Here is a 20,870-nt window from a genome sequence, read left to right on the forward strand (position 1 = left end):
TGCCGACCTGCAGCGTCTGGTTGGCCGTGGAGTATGATGGAGGGTCTAGAACGCGGTGGATAAGAATGCTTTTTCGATATGCATGTCATATCAAAGGAGTCCGGGGTCGAAACTAGAGAGGCTAGACCAACTCCGTACGTAAAATCGCATGGAATCACGAATGATACTAGATATATTTTCTTTTGGTTCCGCAAGACCATTAGTGCGCTTCTTGACCAACACCTAGAGTTCCTGTGTCTCGTTTCGACACGAGAGCAATGGCGCAATGTTTGATTAGGCGCACAGCTAACTATATGGCGGTGCAAATGTATCTAGTACCCAGACAGCTGGAAACTTTGGATGTATGTCAGCTCACATGATATAATTTGATAGCAACGCCCTTCCAATCAGAAGGTCAGCAAAGCGACACTGCAGTATCAGGAACCTGGATCCTCACTTAAGCATTCCGGGATCATGATGCGACCATGTCACTTATGGAAAACGCTGTTGTTCTGTAACCAGTATTGCATCGGTTAATCCACATGTCTATTGGTGTTCCAGGTGCAAAGCAGACTGTTCGATCGTAATCGCCAAAATCTGGAAAAGCCAGGACCCTGGATCCTTGAGCAGATACTAAGACATGTGTTTATAATCTGTGTCACGGCAGTGTGTGTGATTGTAATGTTCGCTATCGATGTCACTGCGTGTCAATCGCAGACAAATAATGACTCTGTGTGCGAAAGAGGTATGTTAGCAAAGTCATGAGAAACTCTACCCATAGGTTCATTTGATACTCCATGAAAAAAATCGAGATCGCTCTAATGTCTCTGCTCAAAGATGCTGCAGGGTATTCGTGGTGTTCCTAAAGTGTCGAGATAAGTACTAAATATTTTGGAAGCACGGTTGCAGACCAAACATACTAGTATGGTCGGCGTACGTATCCAAGCCCTGTTAATGTTCCAACTGCACGGTTGCGCTTTTAGAGCCCAGTCATATGAAACTGAAGAGTATGAATTCTCAACTTCCACTAGCAAGACAATTCTGAAGACAGCATAATATTATCATCGCTGATGAGATCCACCTCGTCACGTGACATAAACACATATTGTCATGTGACCGTTTGCTCGACCTTAAGTCCGATAACGAAGAAAATACATGATCCTTTCCAGCTTATTCTATGATCCAGACAGTCCGCGGTCCAGTGTTGAGCCTATGATCGCCACGGTCGAACTATACAGGCTAGCAAGGAAGAGGAAATACTCAGGTTGACTGTGGACTAGCAGGGGTTTTGATCGAGACTCCGGTTGCGAAGAAATATTTCCCGACTTTTGATATGAGAGAGCAGTGAATTACGAAAGCATGGCGAAGCGACAAACGACTCTACTTCCTTTCCTCTATCCATTTCTGTTCCAGCAGGGTCCTCGTGCAAGAAACACCGCACTTCGTGCAGCTCGAGAAGGATATCTGAGAATTTCTTCACGATGGCAAAGTACAGCTAGCACTCTGAGAAGGAGCAGCGAGATACCAACTCTCTCAGAATCTTCGATAAAGAATTCTCACCTCAATCCATTGCCCGACGATTATTCTCGATTCATATTTCAAGACAAATGCGAGGTCACAGTATATGCTGGTTCCGGCGGCAACGGCTGCGTCTCATTTTTACGAGAAAAATATATTGAGGATGGTCCCGCAAATGGTGGCGACGGGGGAACTGGCGGAAATATCTACATACAGGCTGTTGAGGGCATGACGAGTTTACACAAGTTGGCCAGACGAGGTGTTATAAAAGCAGGCCGAGGCAAGAACGGCCAGGGCAAGAGCAAAGGTGGCCAGCGAGGGCGCGATGTCCTCATACAAGTCCCTGTTGGGACAGTGGTCCGCGAAGTTGGAAGATATGATCCTGTAGAGGAAGAGGAAAACCGACTAAAGGAACTGATGGCCGAGATGGAAGAGGAAGAAGCTCTAGAGATAGCTTCCACCCGCCGGGACCGCTGGGTGCTCTATCCGGGGTCACAGCCATCTGATTTCTTGACCATGACTTTTCCGAACCTAGGACCTCCACGAAGATCGAGTCTGGCGGCCATGGAGCCTCAGGCGCCTATACATCTGGACTTGTCTCAGCATATGGATCAACCCATGCTATTAGCTGCAGGCGCTGTTGGCGGTTTTGGCAACCCACACTTTGTCTCGCGATCTGTCACCCGACCGAAATATGCGACCAAAGGTGAAGGGGGTATGAGGTTGGATCTGGCATTCGAGCTGAAGCTGCTTGCTGACGTCGGCTTGGTTGGAAAGCCTAATGCTGGAAAGAGTACACTACTCCGCTCTCTGACAAATAGTCGCACGCGTATCGGAAATTGGGAGTTCACTACTCTATCCCCCAATATTGGCACGGTCGTGATTGATGATTTCAAGGGTCGCCCTCTCGTTGCAACCAAAGGGAAGACACCGCGCACAAACTTCACCATTGCGGATATCCCTGGTCTTGTGGAGGATGCTCATCTTGATCGTGGTCTCGGCTTAGGCTTCCTCCGACATATCGAGCGGGCTCGTATATTGGCGTTTGTGGTGGACTTGAGTACGGAAGATGCTGTCGAAGCCCTCAAGCGCTTATGGCGTGAGCTGGGCGAATACGAACATATCCGTGATAAAGAGCGCTCCGCGGAAAGAGGTGGAAATAGACTCGTGGACTGGAGTCCGATCGGGGATGATATGCCTCAGGTACATTTCGATGCTACTGGTGATGAAGAATTTCCCATCACGGATGCTTCGTCTTCGTCGGTCGTTCCACTGGTCAGGAGGTCACTTCCTCCTCTCGCCCTTCCTCCTATCCACACAAAACCCTGGTTTGTCGTTGCTACTAAGGCAGATCTTCCCGAGACACAGGAGAATTTCCTTGCCCTTCGTGACTACCTTTCCCGTGTCCAAGATGGTTCAGAGGGACATCCCAGCGGTCATGAGCACGGATGGAAGGAGAACCTGCATGTCGTCCCAGTGAGTGCAATGAGAGGCGAAGGCGTTAATGGTATCCCGAAGTTGGTTATCGATTTGATGGAGGGCTAGTCTTCGGGTTAATTGGGAATAATATCTGTATAATACTCTAAGCTGGTTACTGGATCTCAACTGCATGGCGAATTGGTATATAAGCACACGATCTCGATGTCTTTCGTGTATGATAGAACTTGAAGAGGACAGAATGATCGACATCAGCAGAACGGAGAATATAAGCCGTGATGATGTTTTGTTGTCTCAAATGCCAACGCGCCTTCACATGATAGGTAGACAACAAGGGCCACGCCAAGCGGAAGACGGGTAGTAGAGAGAACAATAGGCAGAAACAGCTATAATAATAGCCTCTGAGCCAAATATCCCCAAAAGAAATATATGTAGACAAAGGCACCGGGCCATCTGAATCCGCACTGAAGACGTTCCGTTGGACAATACAGACAGGCTCCTTCCGATGACGCGCACCGCGAGCGAACTTTTCTCGAGGACCTGCGAGCAACAACACAGAAGGCCAAAAGGACGGAACTAGACATGTTCGGGCCAATCTACACGTCGATCACTCATCATCAGTTTTAGAAGGCATACCCAATGCTCTTGTGCCATTTTTACATCAGCTTCATCCTTCCTCTGAGCGCGTCCGCATGAATCTACCGGCGCTCGTCGACTCCGCGCTCTCCGCGATTGGAGATCCGCAACCCGACGATCCAATCCAGGAATGTTTTGACGGCGATATCGACAAGCTACGTTCCCTCCTCCGCAGCCATCCTGACGATGCTCTACAACTGGCTGATGCCAAACTGCGCGTGTTCCCGTTCAAAGATGTGAAGGACTGCTGGAGGAGACTGTATACAGATGCCAGTATCGTCAAGGCGTGTTTGACCATTCGAGAGGTTTGCGAGGCCCAGACTGGGAAAGACCAGCCCGCGCAATCTGCGACCCTTGGAAATTCAGGGCAAACAAGAGAATGGAAAATCGATTCCCAGGCACCATGGCTGTCCTCTGTTGTTCGTCTGCTCGATATGGCGTTGATTATGGCTGGGGCCCCTTTACGAGAGGAATTCATCGAATCACTCCTGGCAGCTCTTCAAGATGCAACGAGACCTATCAAAGCCTCAGGGCCCGCGGAATCAGACGTGGACGATGACTACTCGAGAGCACCACCTTCGAAGCGTCGAAAGCTATGTCCGCCTTTGTTTCCCCCGGAAACGGCTCCAGCACCGTCCCTCAAGCACCCTATTCCTCGAATTTCCTCTCCTTCGTTTGACGCCCTCGAAAACCACATTCACAATGTCCGCACGCCACTGGTAATTACGGATGCGGTGGAACACTGGCCCGCGATGTCAACACGTCCGTGGACGTCCAGGGACTATTGGTACGAGCGCACCTTTGATGGACGTAGGCTCGTGCCGGTCGAGGTTGGTAGATCATACACGGACGAGGGCTGGGGCCAACGTATCATGCCGTTCAAAGAATTCGTCGATAGATATATTTGGCGGATGGAAGAGTCCAAAAGCAGCGCGGGACAGCGAGGAAATGCTTCAGAGAACCACGATGACGAGGGTCAGACGGGCTATATGGCGCAGCATGATCTCCTCGCGCAGATCCCATCTTTGAGGAAGGACATCTCGGTTCCAGACTATTGTTACATCGATCCTCCTGGTCCTGAACCAGGTACTCCAGTCTACGAAAAGAAACGTCGTGAACGGGAAGAGGCCGAAGCTAAGAAGGCATCGAAGAGAACGGGACAAGCGTCGGTCAATGAGGGGGACGCAATCTCCGTGGACCAAGCTAGTATGAAAGCTCTGTCGCTTTCCTCGAAGGGAGGCCATGCTGGAAATCTATCAGACCCAGATTCTGATGTTAGTCTCCCAGCGGACCCTATCATTAACACTTGGATCGGTCCTTCCTGGACAATGTCTCCGCTTCATCATGATCCGTACCATAATATTCTTGTGCAGGTTGTGGGAGCCAAGTACATCCGTCTCTACTCGCCGCATACCCCAGCCTCACAAATACACCCGCGAGGAATGGAGGCTGTCAACTCATCTTCTGAAAACAAAGCCCAAGGTGACCTGTCTCAGAAAATGCAGGTAGAAGGTCAATTGATCGACATGTCCAACACATCGCAGGTGGATCTCGCAGCGATCGAGCTTTCTCCTGCGGAGTCTGAATTGTGGGATTCGATGTGGCCAGGTTTCTCGGATGCGGAGTATGTCGAAACAGTCCTAAAGGAAGGCGAAAGCCTATATATCCCTGTGGGCTGGTGGCATTACGTGCGCGGATTGAAGGCTGGAATCAGCGTTAGTTTCTGGTGGGGATGAAGAATCAATACGTACGGCAGCATAAAGCACCGTCTCTGGGTTCGTTAGCTGTCTCAAAACTTGTATTTTAGGTATGGGTCGCTGGGGTTTACTCTGCTCAACATAGATGATACCACGAAAGTAGTCTTCAAATACAGTTTATTAGTCTTTCTGACCGTCCAAGAGTCGGCAATGCATCGCCATCCACCTGTCCGACTCTATCACGCGTGGCCGTGAGCATCTCTACCAGTTGCAGTAGTTCAACTAACCAATTATATATTCGACAATGTAAAGCCCAGCTCAGCTGAACCTCAGCTGTAAGAGTTCACATACCCATTTAGAGACAGAACCAAGACAAAGTCACATATCCGCACATGATAACCCTCTCAAAGACTCATGATCCCCTCTTGCATAGATACAAACATCTCCTGACCATATCTTTGTATTACTTCTCCGCTTTCCTCACCAGAATCAAGGGCTTGCCCGCCTCAACGACATCATTTGGCTTGATAAGGATCTTCTCAACCTTCCCACCCACAACGGCCGATTCAGCACGTACCGCGATTTCAAGCTTCATTGCCTCGAGAATCGTGACTACCTGGTCAGAGCGGATAGTATCGCCTTCTTTAATTTCGATCTTCCATACGTTGGCATTCAGGGGAGCTTCGATGGGGATGACGTTGGGGTCTGTGATGGTTTGTGTTTCATCGTTAGAAACTCGTTCTCGGTTTATAAGTGGTTTTGGGATGGGATTTAGGGAGAGAAACAAACCATTCATCAAAGCCTCGACAGCATCCATGGGGATTGTATTCGCAGCTTTTTCCGCTTCCCATTTCTCGAGGAGCTCCTTTTCGAGCTTATCCATCTCCGCTTGGGCCTTTCTCTGTCTAGATCTGATGGCGATAACTTCGTCCTTCGTGTCCCGGAGTAGACGGTTATGCTCGGCCATGTCGAACATGACTTCTTCGCATTGGTACTCGTATCGACCGCTGTTGAAGAGCGCGAGTTGCTTTTCGTATTCTTCTTCGGTGACTTGGTAGAAGGTGATTTGGTCGAAGTCCTCGAAAAGCCACGGTCTGCTGGGACTGTAGCCCTTTTTGGATCCGAGGATGTCAACGCCTGGTATGGTCATGCCGGTGAGTTGGTAGCCACCGGGGGATTCGACGTTGTATAGGCTATGGTATGTTTAGTTCGGCGTCATGGGATGGATGCAGTTACCAATCTGGTTGGAGGAGATAGGAGGGCAACTTACGCCATGCAGCTGCCGCCCCAGGATACCGCTCCTGCAGGGGTGTAGACTCGACTGGGGTTCATCTTCGGGCAGTTCATCCTGTGTCGAGGGTCGACTGGAAGTGATAGAGGAAGCGCGGTGAAGAACCCCACGGAAACTACCATGAAACTGGAAGTGAGGTAGATTCTTTCAAGCTCCTCGCGTGTGAAAGCGTTATTCTTGGCGACGAACTCGATGTTGTCCGGGAGGTACGAGGCGTAGGGACGTTGTGTCTCCATGTAGCGCTGCAATGCTGCTGTCTGCCGTGCGCTTTCGAAGGTGATGGGCAGACGGAAGAGACGACTAGGCACTTTGGCCTCACTGAGGTCTCCAAGTTCGGACTCGAGGTTGCACAGGTAATTGATAAGCTTCTTTTGCGGGATTTTGAGGCCGTTGTAATAGAGCATCAGAGCTGGATGGTGTTAGTAACTTGTATGCATTATGAACTAGTAATGAATGAGTTGCTTACAATTTCCACAACCGACAGTGCCAATAAGACCGCTGTCAAATGTGATTTCTCCCTTTGCTTCTCGCAGAGCTTTGATGAGAGCGGTGACTCGACAGCGATGGTTCAGATCAAATGCGCCATGGCCGTAATCGATCAGCAAGTAGTCGTCACCGCCCTAGATTTCGGTTAATCGGTATTCTCCAGGATAGATTGAACCTATTTTTGTCTTACCTGTCTATATGAAACAAGAGGCTGGTTGCCCTTCTCTTCGATCTGATGAACAAGAGCCTTGCCAGCTTCTTCTCGTTTGAGTGCTGGTGGCAGCTCATCCTTCAGCGGCTTCACGCTGCTGAAATCGCCAGATGAGGAAGCCTGTACGACTTCGTCCACAAATCTCTCCACATCCTTTCGGGCAGATATGGCGTCTTCAATAGATACCAACCTGTACTTCAAGCTATTCCCCGCTTTCAGCTGACCTAGCTTCCAATAGTCTGCTTTGACAATGGTATGACTTGACACGAAACCACCGAAATCAGGGCAATCAACGGGGAAGATGACAGGATCATCACCAGTCCAATTGAGACTACCCATGGGGTATCCGTACTCAATCAGATTACTGGGATGAGCGCCTCCTTCGCCACCATCGGAACGAGCCCATTTCGGTTTTGGTCCGATGAGACGAATTCCACCTCTGGCTGCGTTATGGGAGATCTTCCACGTGGTCTCATAGAGCATATCGATGCTCTCTGGAAGGAGATAACCCTCATCATATGGACCGGCCATGGAGAGCAGCTCCCAGTCACTGGGGTACTTAGGAATAAGGTGCTCTGGCAGACGCAGCTCTCCCTGCACATCAGGAATTTTGTCCGTAATTGCAAGCAGGTCTCCTGATGCGAGTTGTCGACCTTGGTAACCTCCAACGCCAACCATTGGAGCTGTAGCCTTTGAACCGAACCATTTAGCTATACTGGGGAAGCCTCCATGGACGGCCAAATATGACCTACAACCGCCTCCAGTCGTTTTTCCGATCGTCAATCGCTGACCTGCCTGGACTTTGACTCTGGTCCACATTGGAAATTCGGAATCGTCCAGCTTTGCTTCCATTGGAGCACCACAGAGAGCGATAACAGCTGGTCCCAAGAAGCGAAGATCAGGTCCGCTCAGAGTGATCTCCAGACCTTCCAACCCGACAGGGTTACCAACAAGGGCGTTTGCAATACGGAAGGCTAACGGATCCATGGGCCCGGAATGACAGAATCCCCTACCGATGGTCGGGCGTCCAGGCCAATCTTCCACAAGGGTATAGGCGCCTCCAGCCAAAACGTCGATAGCATGAGGACTATATTTGAAAGTATTCAGGAACTTGGTCAACGTGTAACCTTCGTTGAAGTCTCCATCCCGAAGGATAGTTGCAAGGAAATCGAGGTTCGTCGGGGGTCCACAGATGCGGGATTCTGTTAGGATCGTATGTAGGCCCTCGATGGTCTCTTTCCGTGTTGGAGAATGATACATGACCTTGGCAAGCAGCGGGTCTGATACTATTAGCATCTCGATCGGATATTGGGTGTCTGGATATGTCCTTACCATAATTGGCAGACACCTTGATTCCGGTATAAAGCCATGTATCGAATCTTGATCCTGGGATCTCCTTCCATTCGACGCTCTGTAAAGTACCTGGCGAAGGAGCAAAATCCTTTGCTGGGTTCTCTGCATAAACACGCGCCTCGATGGCTGCCCCTGACGGAGCGCTAGGTTGCAGCTTCTCGAGATACGATGCATCCAGGCCCTTTTTGCCTGAGTGTTGGGCATCAGCTTGTTTCAGCATCAGCTCCACAAGGTCAACATTGTAGCAGAGCTCCGTGATGCCATGCTCGACTTGCAAACGGGTGTTCATCTCGAGGAAGAAAAATGCCCCCGTTTCATCGTCAACAAGATATTCAATTGTTCCAGCGGAGCCATAGTTGATCGACTCGGCCAACCTGATCGCGGCCTCACCCAGCTTCTGCCGTAACTCCGGATTCTTCTCTACAAAAGGACTGGGACACTCCTCAATGACCTTTTGATGTCTTCTCTGGATAGAGCATTCGCGCTCTCCAAAGTGGATGGCCTTCCCGTGTCCGTTGCCGAATACCTGAACTTCGATATGACGACTGGAAGGATAGTAACGTTCAATGAATACCCCTGCATTCTTAAACAGGGCTTCACCTCGGGATCTCACTGTCGCAAAGGACTTTCGCACATCCTCTTCAGAATGACATGTGAGAAGACCCATTCCACCACCACCGGCAGTAGCCTTGAGCATGACCTATCTTCCGTCAGCACCGGCCATGACAAAGAGACAGGATATGGGTGATAATTACCGGAAATCCCAACTCCTTCGAAGCTTGTACTGCATCATCTTCACTCTGAACGAGTTCTTTTGTTCCAGGGACAATCGGAACACCAGCTTTGGTTGCAAGTTCTCGGGCGGTATGCTTCAGTCCGAAAGCTTCAATGCTTTCGGGCGACGGTCCTGCAAAGACCATGCCTGCGGCAGTGACCGCTCGGGCAAAGTCAGAGTTCTCTGAAAGGAACCCATAACCGGGGATAATCGCATCGACGTTGTGTTTCTTAGCAATGTCCACGATCTGGTCGCTGCAAGCCGTTAACAGACGGCCGACGGCCGATAACCGATAAGAGCTGCATACCCATCTATATAAGCCTTGGTAGGCGTGCCAGACAATAGCACCGCTTCATCTGCTAGATGAACATGAATTGAAGCGGCATCTGGCTCTGTATAGATTGCAATGGTGCGCAGGTTCAACTTCCTACAAACATAACCGATCAGTTCTCCAGCAATCCTGCAACTGATAAGGATGCCGACGATAAGGAAATCCGGAGCTCATACTTTGCTGTCTTCAATATCCTCACGGCGATCTCGCCGCGATTGGCCACCAACAATGTCTTCAGAGACTCCATGGCGACAGGGACAATGTTCCTTTCCCGGTCAGAGAGGCAGATGATGACTCCGGGGGAAACGCAAGATAATAATCGCCATGGGGGGTTTATAAAGAGGGGTTATCGTCTACGAGGTAACTAATCGTACCCGTGTTGCTGACCCGACGACCTAGTTAAGTTCCCATTTATCTGATTAGGGAAGGCAACGATCCGCAACCCCCCAGGGTCCACGTTTCGACTCGCTGATAAGGGATAACGGCTTTCATTGCGATGCTTCGGCGTTGTCCTTCGGCGATTCTATCCTATCATCTCCCATCGTGTCCAACCCCTCCTTGGGGAAGTATAAGTAGTTCAGTGATATCCATCGTGAAGCTCGTAGCTTTGGATTGCAGCCATCAAAGTATTCTTATCCTTGGCTTCCATTTACTCTCTAGCCCCTCCGGAGCCAGCGAACCTGCTTGTTTCTATTATTCGCCCACCATGGCTCCGATCAAGCACAAGGCGCTGATAAACGTTGATTTGGGTGAAGCTGTAAGCATTCCCCGCGGACATGATTGATATCTTATCCTACTGGCATACTTACGGGGTGGATGTCATCGATGGCAACGGCTAACGTCTATACCAGTACGGGAACTGGAGCTGCGGCCCGGACCTGGAACTTCTCCCCATGATTGACATTGCGAATGTTGCCTGTGGTTTTCACGGCGGTGACCCGCTGATCATGATGGAGACGGTCCAACAGTGCAAGAAACATAACATCAAGGTCGGAGCTCATCCCGGACTGCCGGATTTGCAGGGGTTTGGCCGACGCGAGATGAAGCTTTCCCCGGAGGAGTTGACGGCAATCACCATCTATCAGGTTGGCGCGCTGCGGGGCTTCCTGGAGCGCGAGGGGGTGCCTCTCCACCATGTTAAGCCGCACGGCGTTCTGTACGGCATGATGTGCCGCGACTACGAGGTGGCCAAGGCGGTCATGCTTGGCATCCCCAAAGGCATTCCGGTCTTTGGTCTTGCGGGCACCAATATGGAGAAAGCGGCCAATGATCTGGGGATCGAATTCTGGGCCGAGCTCTACGGCGACGTCAAGTACAACTCGAATGGGATGCTGGTCATCGATCGCAAGAAGAAGCCGTGGGATCTCAACGACGTGGAGAAGCACGTCCGCCAGCAGGTTGAAGAGCAGTCCGTCACCGCGGTCGATGGCACTGTTGTGCCGTTGCCGTTGAAGGATTATCCATTGTCGATTTGTTGCCACTCTGATTCGCCTGGGTGCATTGATATCGTAAAGACGACGAGAAAAGTGGCCGATGAATTCAACGCCAAGCATGGGAAATAGGGAACGAATAATGTATTCTATTGTCCAGCGGGAAAATTAAGGAAAATTCCGAACTAAGATTACGTTTACACAATGATAATAATATCGCATCCGATCAAGTAATACAGAGCACTAGCTTGTCTGATATCACCTCGCGCTGACGCTAACAAAGTACCATAAATGAAGATACGGAGAGGGGTAATAATTTGACTTTATATGCAGCCATCCCTGCGAGGGCAGCATAGTAGGACCCAGAATCTTGAATCCAAGAGCACTTTTAGCCTTCTGCTCTATCCATACCCTCGGGATCTTGTGGCATGCTAGTAATAGTTAAATACATCGAGTACATCGATAAATCTATACTTTCCCCTTTCCGGCAGATCCACACATGTTCCATCGTCTTCACCCCACCACATCCGAACTATTACTGTATCAAAAAAAAATTTGCCTCCGCCGCCGGAAAAAAAAAAGGAAGCAAAAAGGAAATGTGAATTGACCGACGCAGGGATCGAACCTGCAATCTCTTGATTCGTAGTCAAGCGCCTTGCCATTGGGCCAGCCGGCCAGTTGTTGTATATCTGATCGCAGGTGGGATTTATCTTAGCAATGAACAGCAAGGAACCCGTTTTTCTTAGATTTAAACAGGATGAAATCCGTGGGCGTAAATAGTCGATACCTAGATTTCGGTACCCTCTAGTTCTTCATGCAATTAAGCTTTTGTTTCTGTATCAAAATGTTATTCCAATATCTCTGCTTCTCTGCTCTTGGATCTTGACGGAATCTATTGAGTCGTAGATAATGCGCATGGTAAAGTGCTCTACTACGCAAGTATATATATTTTTACGTAGTGACCATCGATCCGGTACCCTTTGCGGGAATAGGTATCACACTGACAAGCCATGCGACGACCCAGTAGAATAATCAAATTACCAAGTAACAGATACCAGTAGTAAACAGTGTTCACAGGCGTATACACTTAAATCAAGTCGTTTCAACCTGGTCGTCAAGACCTAACCGGTCTTTAATTACAGCAACAATCTCCTGCCACTCGCGCATAGCCCCGTCTCCCAGATCGCCGCAGGCCAGCAGTTTACTCTGCGGTCGTAATACTTCAAACCACCCCTGATCTGGATTCTGCCCGTTGACGCCCCATTCCTCTTCCAGTACCCGGACCTGCTTCGCGGTGATCGGATGCAGCCACATCGCGGTATTCATGCTAGGAGCGACGATAATCCTAGGTCTTCGTGGGTTATTCGGACTAACATCCCATGCGCGAACGACGCTCGTCAAGAGGTTATCACAGAAACCACCCGCGATCTTCGCCAGGGTGTTGGCGTCCAGCGGAACAATGGCCAGCAAATCGGCCCATCGACGGAGCTCTATGTGTAGTATACTCGAGCCTCTTTTCCAGGGCTCGGCCCATTCATGCTCATCTTGGTAGACCGCATCAACGTTAGGGAGGGCAGCCAGTTCTTCCAACGTTGGTGTTTCGGCGGCTTGGCCCATCAGAAAGCGGGACGCATTGTGAGTGAGAATGACCCGAATAGAGATATTAGGGTATTTTGAAAAAGCGGATATGATGAGTGGGAGCTTTACGATTGCCACAGATCCCGTGGCAGCTAGAAGAAGGTGGATTTTGCCATCGTTGAGTGCTGCCGTGAGGGCAGCAGCAGAGTTGCGGTCCATGTCGTCGTAGGTGGGAATATCGCAGCGCTGCTAGGGAGTCTTCTCTATGCAGCTGGTTATATATCAGCCCACGAGCAGCAGTGGCAGGATTCAGTCACGATCTCGCGCTCGATCCATGATCTATATCTGATATCAGAATAGTAAGTAGGTAAGTTATGAGGAATCGGGATGAGCAAATAGTAAAGCGGCGTGTGATGTGATCTTCAACGGACCATTAGTCAGCCAACAAGTACTGTAGTTTGTCATTCTGGAACGGGCATACAGCTCGGCGTGGTTCCAAAAAAGCTCCGCGTGGTTCCAAATTCTGCCCATTTATTCCGCCTTCCTAAAGCAATTACTGGAACCACGCTGAGCTTTTTCTTGGCATAGGCTCGGCATGGTTTGAAACTCCCTGGAACCACGATGAGATTTTAGCGCCTATCCGAACCACGCTGACCTTTCTAGCCCTAAGCCCTAATTCCCTAATTCCCTAATTAAATATAATCAAAAATTCCCTAAGTCCCTAAGTCCTGGAACCACCAAATGGGAATAACTAGATGATCTAATTTATCCATGTATACCAGCTGCGTTGCACTCTTATTCTGTGTGGTCTGTCTTTGTTCTAGATGACTCAGACGACTGAGATCCATCAACCGCCCCTCCTCCAAATTTCCATTCCAGAAGTTCGCCCAAGGAACCTAGGTCCGTCATCACCAGCAACAAGCCCGTAGATAACAGTATCGGCAATAGCAGTCCGAGAAACACTATCATGACGAACTGATAAAATTGCTTGGACCATTCACAGTATTTCAGTTCCCAGGTCCAGAACCCTTGAATGTATTGCCACCATAGCTGCAGAATCCAATAGCCCTCCACGAAGAGCATGGCGACAAGTATTATATGAAGAAAAAAGACGATAAGCAACTGTGCCCGTGTTTTGATATACGGTTGGAGCCATTTCGTGAGCGGTTCCTTTGGGTGATCTTGTTTGGGATCCGCGTTTCCATCCAACTTGAGAGATTGCCGTACCCAGACAGCGATGATGATCAGAAACGCCCAGAATGGGCCTGAGTTCAGAGACCAAGCGGCGATAAATTGGAAAAGCGTACAACTTGGACAATCTGAAGGTCTCATTGTGTTGTTGTTAAAGGGTAGATTTAGAGCTGAGATTTCAAATTTTCTGATCGCAGACTCGATTTTTTCATGAGTTGTGGTTGTAACTCATAATCCCTTTTAGTAAGTAACTAGAAAGAAAAGACAGAAACCATCAATTCTAACAATTTATAAGGACATCGGTGTCGTGAGTGAGAGGTTAGCCTCTGCAGCGAGAACAAGTGTCCGGCTTCGGGGCACAGCCACGATGTGAATCTGTACGCCCTCGTATCACGCTTTGGACCCCAACTTCTCGTGTACTAAACATACTCAATTAGGAGATCGCAAGGCTGACTCAAGGGTAACAAGGTTGCAATCTTCATGTCTTTACCAGTAAGACTCATCACTGGGGTGATCAATGTCGGAGCCTGCCTACGGCACGCCTTCTAGCTCCACCCACAGAGATACCTTAATAGGTTGAGCTAGTTGTTAGAGAATTCAAGCTCAGCCAGAATTAACATCGAATATTAAAACTTCATTAATCCCATGCCTTTTCATATAAGTTTATTGGAACAAATCCCTGAAAGCGCCATCAAGAGAATAGTCGGGCTGATCCAGCATCATAAATCATCACACGCATCAGGTCAACAACTCAGAATCAGAAGAGCCATCTTCCTCATGCACAGAAACCGGCAATCTATACTTAAGTCCCTCTCGAGGATGCGTCGACTTGAGAGCTTCCTGTTCCTCGCGAAATCGAATACAACACCCACACGCCTCCGTACAATGCACATAGACATACAATTCCGGTAACCGATGCGTCACCATCGGCCTCACACAACATCCACAGTTCCTCTCACAACACCCTCCTCTATCCAAGCATTGATAACTCTCCCTAGTCCACTGCTTATTCGGATCCTGCCGTGCCTTCTCCCAATGTGCCATGAATAGACCGTGCGGCTTCTCCAGCATGAGCTGCGAGAGCGCGCACTGATGTCGTAACCAGACCAGGTCGAGCTGGTCTAGCTCCGCTTCCCATTCTCGGAGCTGTTGATCTTCTTCGTTCGTGAGGGGATGTCGCTTGGCTGCTTCGAGATATGAGCTCACTTCTTCATTGAGGTATAGCTCGCGCTGAAGGATATATGTCCCGTTGTATTCTTCTTTCTGATAGCGCTTCTGCCAGTCGAGGACTCGCCATTTGCTGCTTCTGAGGTGGAGTTCGAGATGGCGAACGCGAGTAGCCAGGCCGTTTAGGTGTACTCGATGAAGAGACTCTTCGATGACGTGGAGCAGGAACATGGACATGGCGAGAGGTTATCTGGGATAGATTGAAAGACAACCTTGTGTAACTGTATGGGGCATTTCCGTGATTTTCATGATAACCTGGAAAGATCAGAAGTAGAAGATAGAATTAGAAAAAGAGTCTGGATAGTGGCATATTGTGAGGATGTAGTCTGGTTAAAGTTTTGGGATACTCTTACCTCATTCTTCCTACACGACTCGAAATGTACATACTAGTAGTGTTCGAACGCACGTCAGTATTTCGAAAGAAAACACGGAAAAGGTAAAGATACCGTCTTCCAGTATAGACATAACCGCATTATCCCAAAAAGTCAAGTTCTGACCTGCAAAATAGAAACAGAACAAGCGAACGATGTAGTATAAAAAGCTGATTACTATCAACTTGTGTCCAGAGACATCAAAAGCGCGAATCTCATCCTGTAAGTATACAATAAGCTCCTTGACCCAGCAATCCATCATATGAACAATCCACACTGAAATAACAGTCATAAAAGCCTCTTTATACCTCCTCCCCATAACAATTCTCCCAACGCGACACCCAAAAACTCCCACTCTCCTCTGATTGGCCACTTTGAGAATAAGACGGGCGACATCACGTGCTGATTAGCAATGATGGGTGCAACTACAAATAATAACTCTCGAACAAAAAAGAAATCTTTCTTCCTCCAATCTATGCCCTGTCGATGGCTCCAAGCCGAGGCCCGCGTACAAAAGTAATGGATGCATTTGTATCTCGAAAACGTCGACGCGTCTCTCCTCCACGGGAAGAACGAGATGTGGCGTCGAAACAGCACCATCAACTTCAACATCAACCGCATCCGCATCCGCAGCCAGCGCCTTTCGCTGCTGATGAGGAGGAGTCCACAGAGATGAAATTGGCCTTGATGATGTCTCTTTTCCCAGATACAGAGCAGAGTAAATTATTAGAAGTCTTAATTTCGCATGACGGATCCGTCGACGCTGCTTCGTCTGCTCTTTCTGCGGAGAAAAGGGAACGGACATCTCAACTGGAAGATACTACAGATAATAATATATCGCCACATCTTCTACCACCAGCGAAGAAAGAAAGAATATCAAAATCAACAGGACATATTCCCTCAACGCCTACAATACAAAGCTCGTTGTCTTCCTACGCCATTACAAAAACTCCCAACCCATTATCATCAAGACCATCCACTACTACCCCGATAACGAAAAAGGGCAAAACACTCCATCTCTTCTCGCCCCCGGATATCGCCGCACATACACCCTGCAGCATCATCCACAACTTCCTTCCCGCAGAAGAGGCGAACGCACTTCTAAGAGAACTCCTCGACGAAGCGCGCTCTTTCCCACGGTACAAGTTCCAACTGTTCGAAAACATCGTCGAAAGCCCGCACACGGCCAGCTTGTACGTTGCGAGTCCGGAGGAACGACGCCAGCAAATTTCGGAGTATGCCTATAACGGGCAGTATCGGACGGATGTGAGGCAGATTACGCCGCATATGCGTGCTGTTTCTGCAAAGGTTCAGCGGGCCGTGAATGAGGAGGTCAGGAAGAGGATTCGAGATTTCTATCCTGATGGGAAGAAGTTGAAGTATCAGTCTCCCAGAGAGTGGATGCCTAATGCTGCGTTTGTGAATTGTTACGATGGTCCTGCGGAGAGTGTGGGGTTTCATTCTGATGAGTTGACGTATCTCGGTCCTCGCGCTATCATCGGCAGTTTGAGTCTAGGCGTCGAGAGGGAATTTCGAGTGCGGAAAATCGTGGCTCGTGACGATGATGAGAATAATCAATCAAAAGACAGCAGCAGCAGCAGCAGCAGCAGCAGCAACAGCAGCAACAGCAGCAACAGCAGCAACAGCAGCAACAAGAACAATCGTACTGATGCACAGGGCCAAATATCCATCCACCTCCCGCATAACTCGCTCTTGGTGATGCATGCTGAAATGCAAGAGGAATGGAAACATTGCATCGCGCCCGCGCAAACCATCTCTCCGCACCCGATCTCGGGGAATCGTCGCATTAACATCACCTATCGCTGGTATCGCGAATCGCTGCATCCGCGCCACACACCCCGGTGCCGATGTGGCGTGCCGACGGTCCTCAGGTGCTCGTCGCGGAAGCGCGAGACGAGGGGTCGGTACATGTGGATGTGCTACGCGGGTTTCTCTCCTGGGAGGGCAGGATGTGGATTCTTCCAGTGGGCGGAGTTTGATGACGACGGGGAACCGATCTGGAGGGGAAGACAGAAGGACAAGGTCGAGGAGGCTGATCGATTAAGTAACTTTGTGGATGGCATTCGCGGCGATAATGGGCAATGAATGCCTTTTGGGGCTTATATATCTCAGAAGAAAGAATACTTTACGAGCTAATGATATGATGACTAACTGATAATCAAAGAGAAAAAATATTATTCATTTCAATCCATGATAGGTCATAACGACATGAGTTGCTGAGAATTATCGCCCTTAGAGCGTCACCAGACTATTAAGTGTCGACCATTATGCCCCGAAGGGTCGCCATACCGTGAAAACAAAGTGTAAAAAAAGGGCAGCAAGCAAACTCGTTCCAAGCCGTAACGGGCCACAAAAGGCTCATGTGCTGAGCACTATGGCTCCGAAGGGTCTCGAGATCTCAAGAAAAGTGAGAAATGAAGTGCATAGGCACAACCCAAAAGGGTGTCATCGAGCTTGTAAAGCGAGGAACAAGTGAAAAAAAAGTGGCATGAAAACATATCGAGAGAAAATATCCAGGTCAGCCACTTAGCCAACTGCTCAACCAATCCAATTCACCAGCGTGATAATGATCAAGAGAAGACCATCCGTTCAGAAAATGTTCTCGTAGTGTGGCTCCTCGTAGTCTGACTCGTAGTTTGGCTCCTCGGGCACAGGATCCTCCTGGAGTCCACCTTGAAGCTTCTGCTTGTCAGAAAATAGCTTGAACTTCGATCTCATATTCTCATGGGATCTAGTAAAACGGTCCTTGAAGGACTGTGGGTGAGGCTGAGAATGAGCGCTGGAGGCCATCGGAGATGGCTGACCCTGGTTGAATGGGAACTGTTTGAGTACGCTGGTGTTTCCATACGAGCCCTGACGTGGAGTCTCACGCGGGTCACCAGCTGCATGACGGAGATTCTGCATGCTCCCATATGCCAAGTGAGCACCAGCGACATTGAGGGCACCAGTAGCGTTGAGGGGGGTTCCAGGCCCAGTAGTGTTGAAGGGAGCACCAGGACCACCATATGGTAGGCCCTGCGGATTGTGACGTCTTCTAGGCGTGCGCGGATCCGGAGGAATGCGAATAACGTTACAAGTAGCGACCTGTGACACACGCGTTCCAGGAACAGGGGAATAATCGTATTCCAGCACAGCCGTATAGATGCGTTGTGGATCGCTCTGCTTAGGCATACTCACCATTCTCTGTAGCTGAGAAAAGAGCTCATCGATGCTCAAGTTTTCATCGTCCCTGATGGGCATTTGCTCCTCTGGGATGTCATGGCCAACCATTTGCTTGATAGATGCCGCAGGAACCCTCACATAGATTGGGACTGTCCATAGCTCACCTAGACGGAGCCTTTCAAATTTGATGTCATTCGCCGATGATTCTATCAGACATCCATCTCCTGCATTGAGCTTGATTGTGAGATTGCTGACGGCTCCAGCATTGATGCCAGTGTGTAAATGGCTCATTATGTGTTGGATTCTCTGGATGTACGAGGTATGAGTCGGGTAGGCCGTCATCTGCACGTGCCATCCAAATGGCGGAACATTATCTGCGAAGTTGAATCGAGCTCCAGGGGAGACAGTGTGGAATCCCACGCGCCGGTCCATCTTTGGCATAGGAAACGGGTCAGGCGGCTCAAACGTGACAAGGACGATATGGCACAAAGCCTTTCCATCACCAGCTAGAAGATCGTGAGATGCTTGGCTGACTGCCTTGCGCAGCAGGAGGCCCTCCTGTTTTCTAGGAGTTAAGTGGTGCTCGTGAAACTTGTCTATCTCGACCTTTGCACCCTGTCGCGAATGCTTGCCCAGCCGCAGAAGGTACTTTAGACCACCCTCGGGGCTGTCATTAACGCAGGCCACTGCGAATCGAACTCTGTCCCGATTAAGCATGGTGACCCACTTGAAGACGAGCTCGCTGAATTCCCTCTGCTTCACTGGCGGCGTGGAAGATCTAGACATAACGTTAGAACGGGAGAGAAGAACCAATGCGCCGTTTTTTTATGAACTTACGTGTTATCCATTATGTAGATGATGTCGAGAGGGAAATCGTGAGGTAGTTCGTCGGGATTCGAAAGCTCCGGCAGGTTGAGCTCGACTCTGACATAGGTGTACAGGAGCGTCTCTTCCACACCAATTCTGTGACTCAGAGGAACGATTTCAACACCTGGAACTATGGCAGGAATAGTCAGCTGCCCAAATGTCCTGCGCCGTTCGAGTGAAAAGTTGCGGTCCTGCTGGGCGGAATTGTCGAAACCGTAGGTTATGTCACCGGAGGGCGCTCTGGATGTATTCGCCGTTGAGCCTTCCAATCCCATTGGGAGAGAAATCGGAATGATGGGATTCTCAATGCTAGATTTTCTTCCTCTGGAGTCAAACGAACGGAAGAACTTCTTGACAAGTCCCGGTTTGGAGCCATGCTGATCCCCTTCCATGGATACAACACGATTGCTTGGTGACTAGACAAACATGGTTAAGAACAGTCAGGTATGAAAGGGACGAGGCACAAATTACCTCGCTCGGTCCTCTACGGTTCCCAACTGGGGATTCATGCAGACCCGGAGTAGAGGACATGGTAGCGTCAGACGATCTGTCTTCAGGATTGCGTGTCTTGCGAACATTGAGACTATTCATAGCACCAGCCCTAGGAGGTGGCGTGGGCGTGCTGGGCAGATGTCCAGAGAACATGTTTGAGGTCTCTCCGATAGAAGAACCTCTCGCTGGTATGCCCGGGTATGACTCGGAGCGAGTCTGGCTGACGATATGGGTTGGACTTTTGACAATCCGAAGTGGCCTTGGATAATCGGCCATAACCCCTGTTAGGATTTGGTGGAGATGGACCACAGTTGGCAGAGAGGGGTACGAGTCAGGGCAGGACAAGAAGAGACTGGATACTTAGACGTGCTCTTTCCCTACGACGGGATCCTGATATCTGATATCCTCTTCCGTCGAGTCCGTTCGCTTGGTGGAGGTCGAGCTCCGAGGAGTGTCAGAACGGCTGCTCCTGTGCTGACCACGAGCTCTCTTCCAGGAGACAAGCCAGGTCAAGCCAGGTCTTGTACTCCAGAACTGGGAGCAAGCGAGGGCTATTGCAACGATACAGAAGAGAACCACGATAGGGACGAGGACTAGAGCGAGCACGAGGACGGTGCTTTTCAGATCGAAGGAGTACCCAAGAGGCATCTCGCTTGGAGAAGAGGGGGAGAAGGAGAAGAAGAGGAGGTCCAGCTCAAGTGAGGATACGAAGAAACAGCACGCGCTCTGGAGCCCAGCCTCTCACTATCGACGCGTTCGCGCTAAGAAGTGACTGCAACAGGAGAAACAAAGAGATAGGAAGAACACTTTCATGAAC

At 49.6% G+C, this 20,870-nt stretch overlaps 8 protein-coding genes and 1 non-coding gene across 9 annotated transcripts; 4 read left to right on the forward strand and 5 right to left on the reverse strand.

Moving 5' to 3' along the window:
• Positions 1-1,080: 1,080 nt before the first annotated feature.
• C8Q69DRAFT_480112 (GTP-binding protein Obg) lies at positions 1,081-3,313 on the forward strand. Its single transcript, XM_028631501.1, has one exon. It carries the CDS (start codon positions 1,339-1,341, stop codon positions 3,040-3,042), a length of 1,704 nt encoding a protein of 567 aa, XP_028481826.1. The 5' UTR covers positions 1,081-1,338; the 3' UTR covers positions 3,043-3,313.
• C8Q69DRAFT_480113 (putative JmjC domain protein) lies at positions 3,314-5,458 on the forward strand. Its single transcript, XM_028631502.1, has one exon. The coding sequence runs from the start codon at positions 3,627-3,629 to the stop codon at positions 5,304-5,306; it is 1,680 nt and encodes a 559-aa protein (XP_028481827.1). The 5' UTR covers positions 3,314-3,626; the 3' UTR covers positions 5,307-5,458.
• Positions 5,459-5,482: 24 nt separating this feature from the next.
• C8Q69DRAFT_515063 (allophanate hydrolase subunit 2-domain-containing protein) lies at positions 5,483-9,961 on the reverse strand (the record flags this gene model as incomplete). Its single annotated transcript, XM_028633354.1, has 9 exons — positions 5,483-5,972; positions 6,057-6,460; positions 6,538-6,967; positions 7,025-7,178; positions 7,235-8,535; positions 8,588-9,308; positions 9,364-9,637; positions 9,691-9,810; positions 9,891-9,961. 9 exons carry the CDS (start codon positions 9,959-9,961, stop codon positions 5,731-5,733), a joined length of 3,717 nt encoding a protein of 1,238 aa, XP_028481828.1. The 3' UTR covers positions 5,483-5,730.
• A 459-nt stretch (positions 9,962-10,420) lies between these two features.
• Positions 10,421-11,276, forward strand: C8Q69DRAFT_488632 (lactam utilization protein lamb; the record flags this gene model as incomplete). Its single annotated transcript, XM_028632060.1, has 2 exons — positions 10,421-10,471; positions 10,566-11,276. The coding sequence occupies 2 exons, from the start codon at positions 10,421-10,423 to the stop codon at positions 11,274-11,276; spliced, it is 762 nt and encodes a 253-aa protein (XP_028481829.1).
• A 472-nt stretch (positions 11,277-11,748) lies between these two features.
• C8Q69DRAFT_t136 lies at positions 11,749-11,820 on the reverse strand. Its single transcript has one exon. It is a non-coding gene; the product is annotated as a tRNA-Arg (tRNA).
• A 154-nt stretch (positions 11,821-11,974) lies between these two features.
• C8Q69DRAFT_480116 (halotolerance protein) lies at positions 11,975-13,172 on the reverse strand. The gene has a single exon (XM_028631503.1). The coding sequence runs from the start codon at positions 12,939-12,941 to the stop codon at positions 12,237-12,239; it is 705 nt and encodes a 234-aa protein (XP_028481830.1). The 5' UTR covers positions 12,942-13,172; the 3' UTR covers positions 11,975-12,236.
• A 1,198-nt stretch (positions 13,173-14,370) lies between these two features.
• C8Q69DRAFT_501519 (hypothetical protein) lies at positions 14,371-15,512 on the reverse strand. The gene has a single exon (XM_028632368.1). It carries the CDS (start codon positions 15,315-15,317, stop codon positions 14,652-14,654), a length of 666 nt encoding a protein of 221 aa, XP_028481831.1. The 5' UTR covers positions 15,318-15,512; the 3' UTR covers positions 14,371-14,651.
• Positions 15,513-15,972: 460 nt separating this feature from the next.
• C8Q69DRAFT_480118 (hypothetical protein) lies at positions 15,973-17,716 on the forward strand. Its single transcript, XM_028631504.1, has one exon. It carries the CDS (start codon positions 15,998-16,000, stop codon positions 17,615-17,617), a length of 1,620 nt encoding a protein of 539 aa, XP_028481832.1. The 5' UTR covers positions 15,973-15,997; the 3' UTR covers positions 17,618-17,716.
• Positions 17,717-17,869: 153 nt separating this feature from the next.
• C8Q69DRAFT_106202 (hypothetical protein) lies at positions 17,870-20,153 on the reverse strand. The gene is made up of 2 exons (XM_028625062.1): positions 19,532-20,153; positions 17,870-19,472 (listed from the first exon to the last, which is right to left on the reverse strand). The coding sequence occupies exons 1-2, from the start codon at positions 19,951-19,953 to the stop codon at positions 18,122-18,124; spliced, it is 1,773 nt and encodes a 590-aa protein (XP_028481833.1). The 5' UTR covers positions 19,954-20,153; the 3' UTR covers positions 17,870-18,121.
• Between the last annotated feature and the right edge of the window lie 717 nt (positions 20,154-20,870).

This window comes from Paecilomyces variotii (assembly GCF_004022145.1).
Source record: "Paecilomyces variotii strain CBS 101075 chromosome Unknown C8Q69scaffold_14, whole genome shotgun sequence".
NCBI classification, from domain to species: domain Eukaryota; kingdom Fungi; phylum Ascomycota; class Eurotiomycetes; order Eurotiales; family Thermoascaceae; genus Paecilomyces; species Paecilomyces variotii.

What these genes read in the sequence shown, in the direction of transcription:
- C8Q69DRAFT_480113 (XM_028631502.1), top strand. Translation starts at nt 3,627, where the DNA reads ATGAATCTACCGGCGCTCGTCGACTCCGCGCTCTCCGCGATTGGAGAT.
- C8Q69DRAFT_480112 (XM_028631501.1), top strand. Translation starts at nt 1,339, where the DNA reads ATGGCGAAGCGACAAACGACTCTACTTCCTTTCCTCTATCCATTTCTG.
- C8Q69DRAFT_501519 (XM_028632368.1), bottom strand. Translation starts at nt 15,317, where the DNA reads ATGTCCATGTTCCTGCTCCACGTCATCGAAGAGTCTCTTCATCGAGTA.
- C8Q69DRAFT_106202 (XM_028625062.1), bottom strand. Translation starts at nt 19,953, where the DNA reads ATGGAAGGGGATCAGCATGGCTCCAAACCGGGACTTGTCAAGAAGTTC. An exon ending in ATCTACATAATGGATAACAC is followed by an intron (nt 19,473 to 19,531) that starts GTAAGTTCATAA and finishes CGTTATGTCTAG; the next exon opens with ATCTTCCACGCCGCCAGTGA.
- C8Q69DRAFT_480118 (XM_028631504.1), top strand. Translation starts at nt 15,998, where the DNA reads ATGGCTCCAAGCCGAGGCCCGCGTACAAAAGTAATGGATGCATTTGTA.
- C8Q69DRAFT_480116 (XM_028631503.1), bottom strand. Translation starts at nt 12,941, where the DNA reads ATGGACCGCAACTCTGCTGCTGCCCTCACGGCAGCACTCAACGATGGC.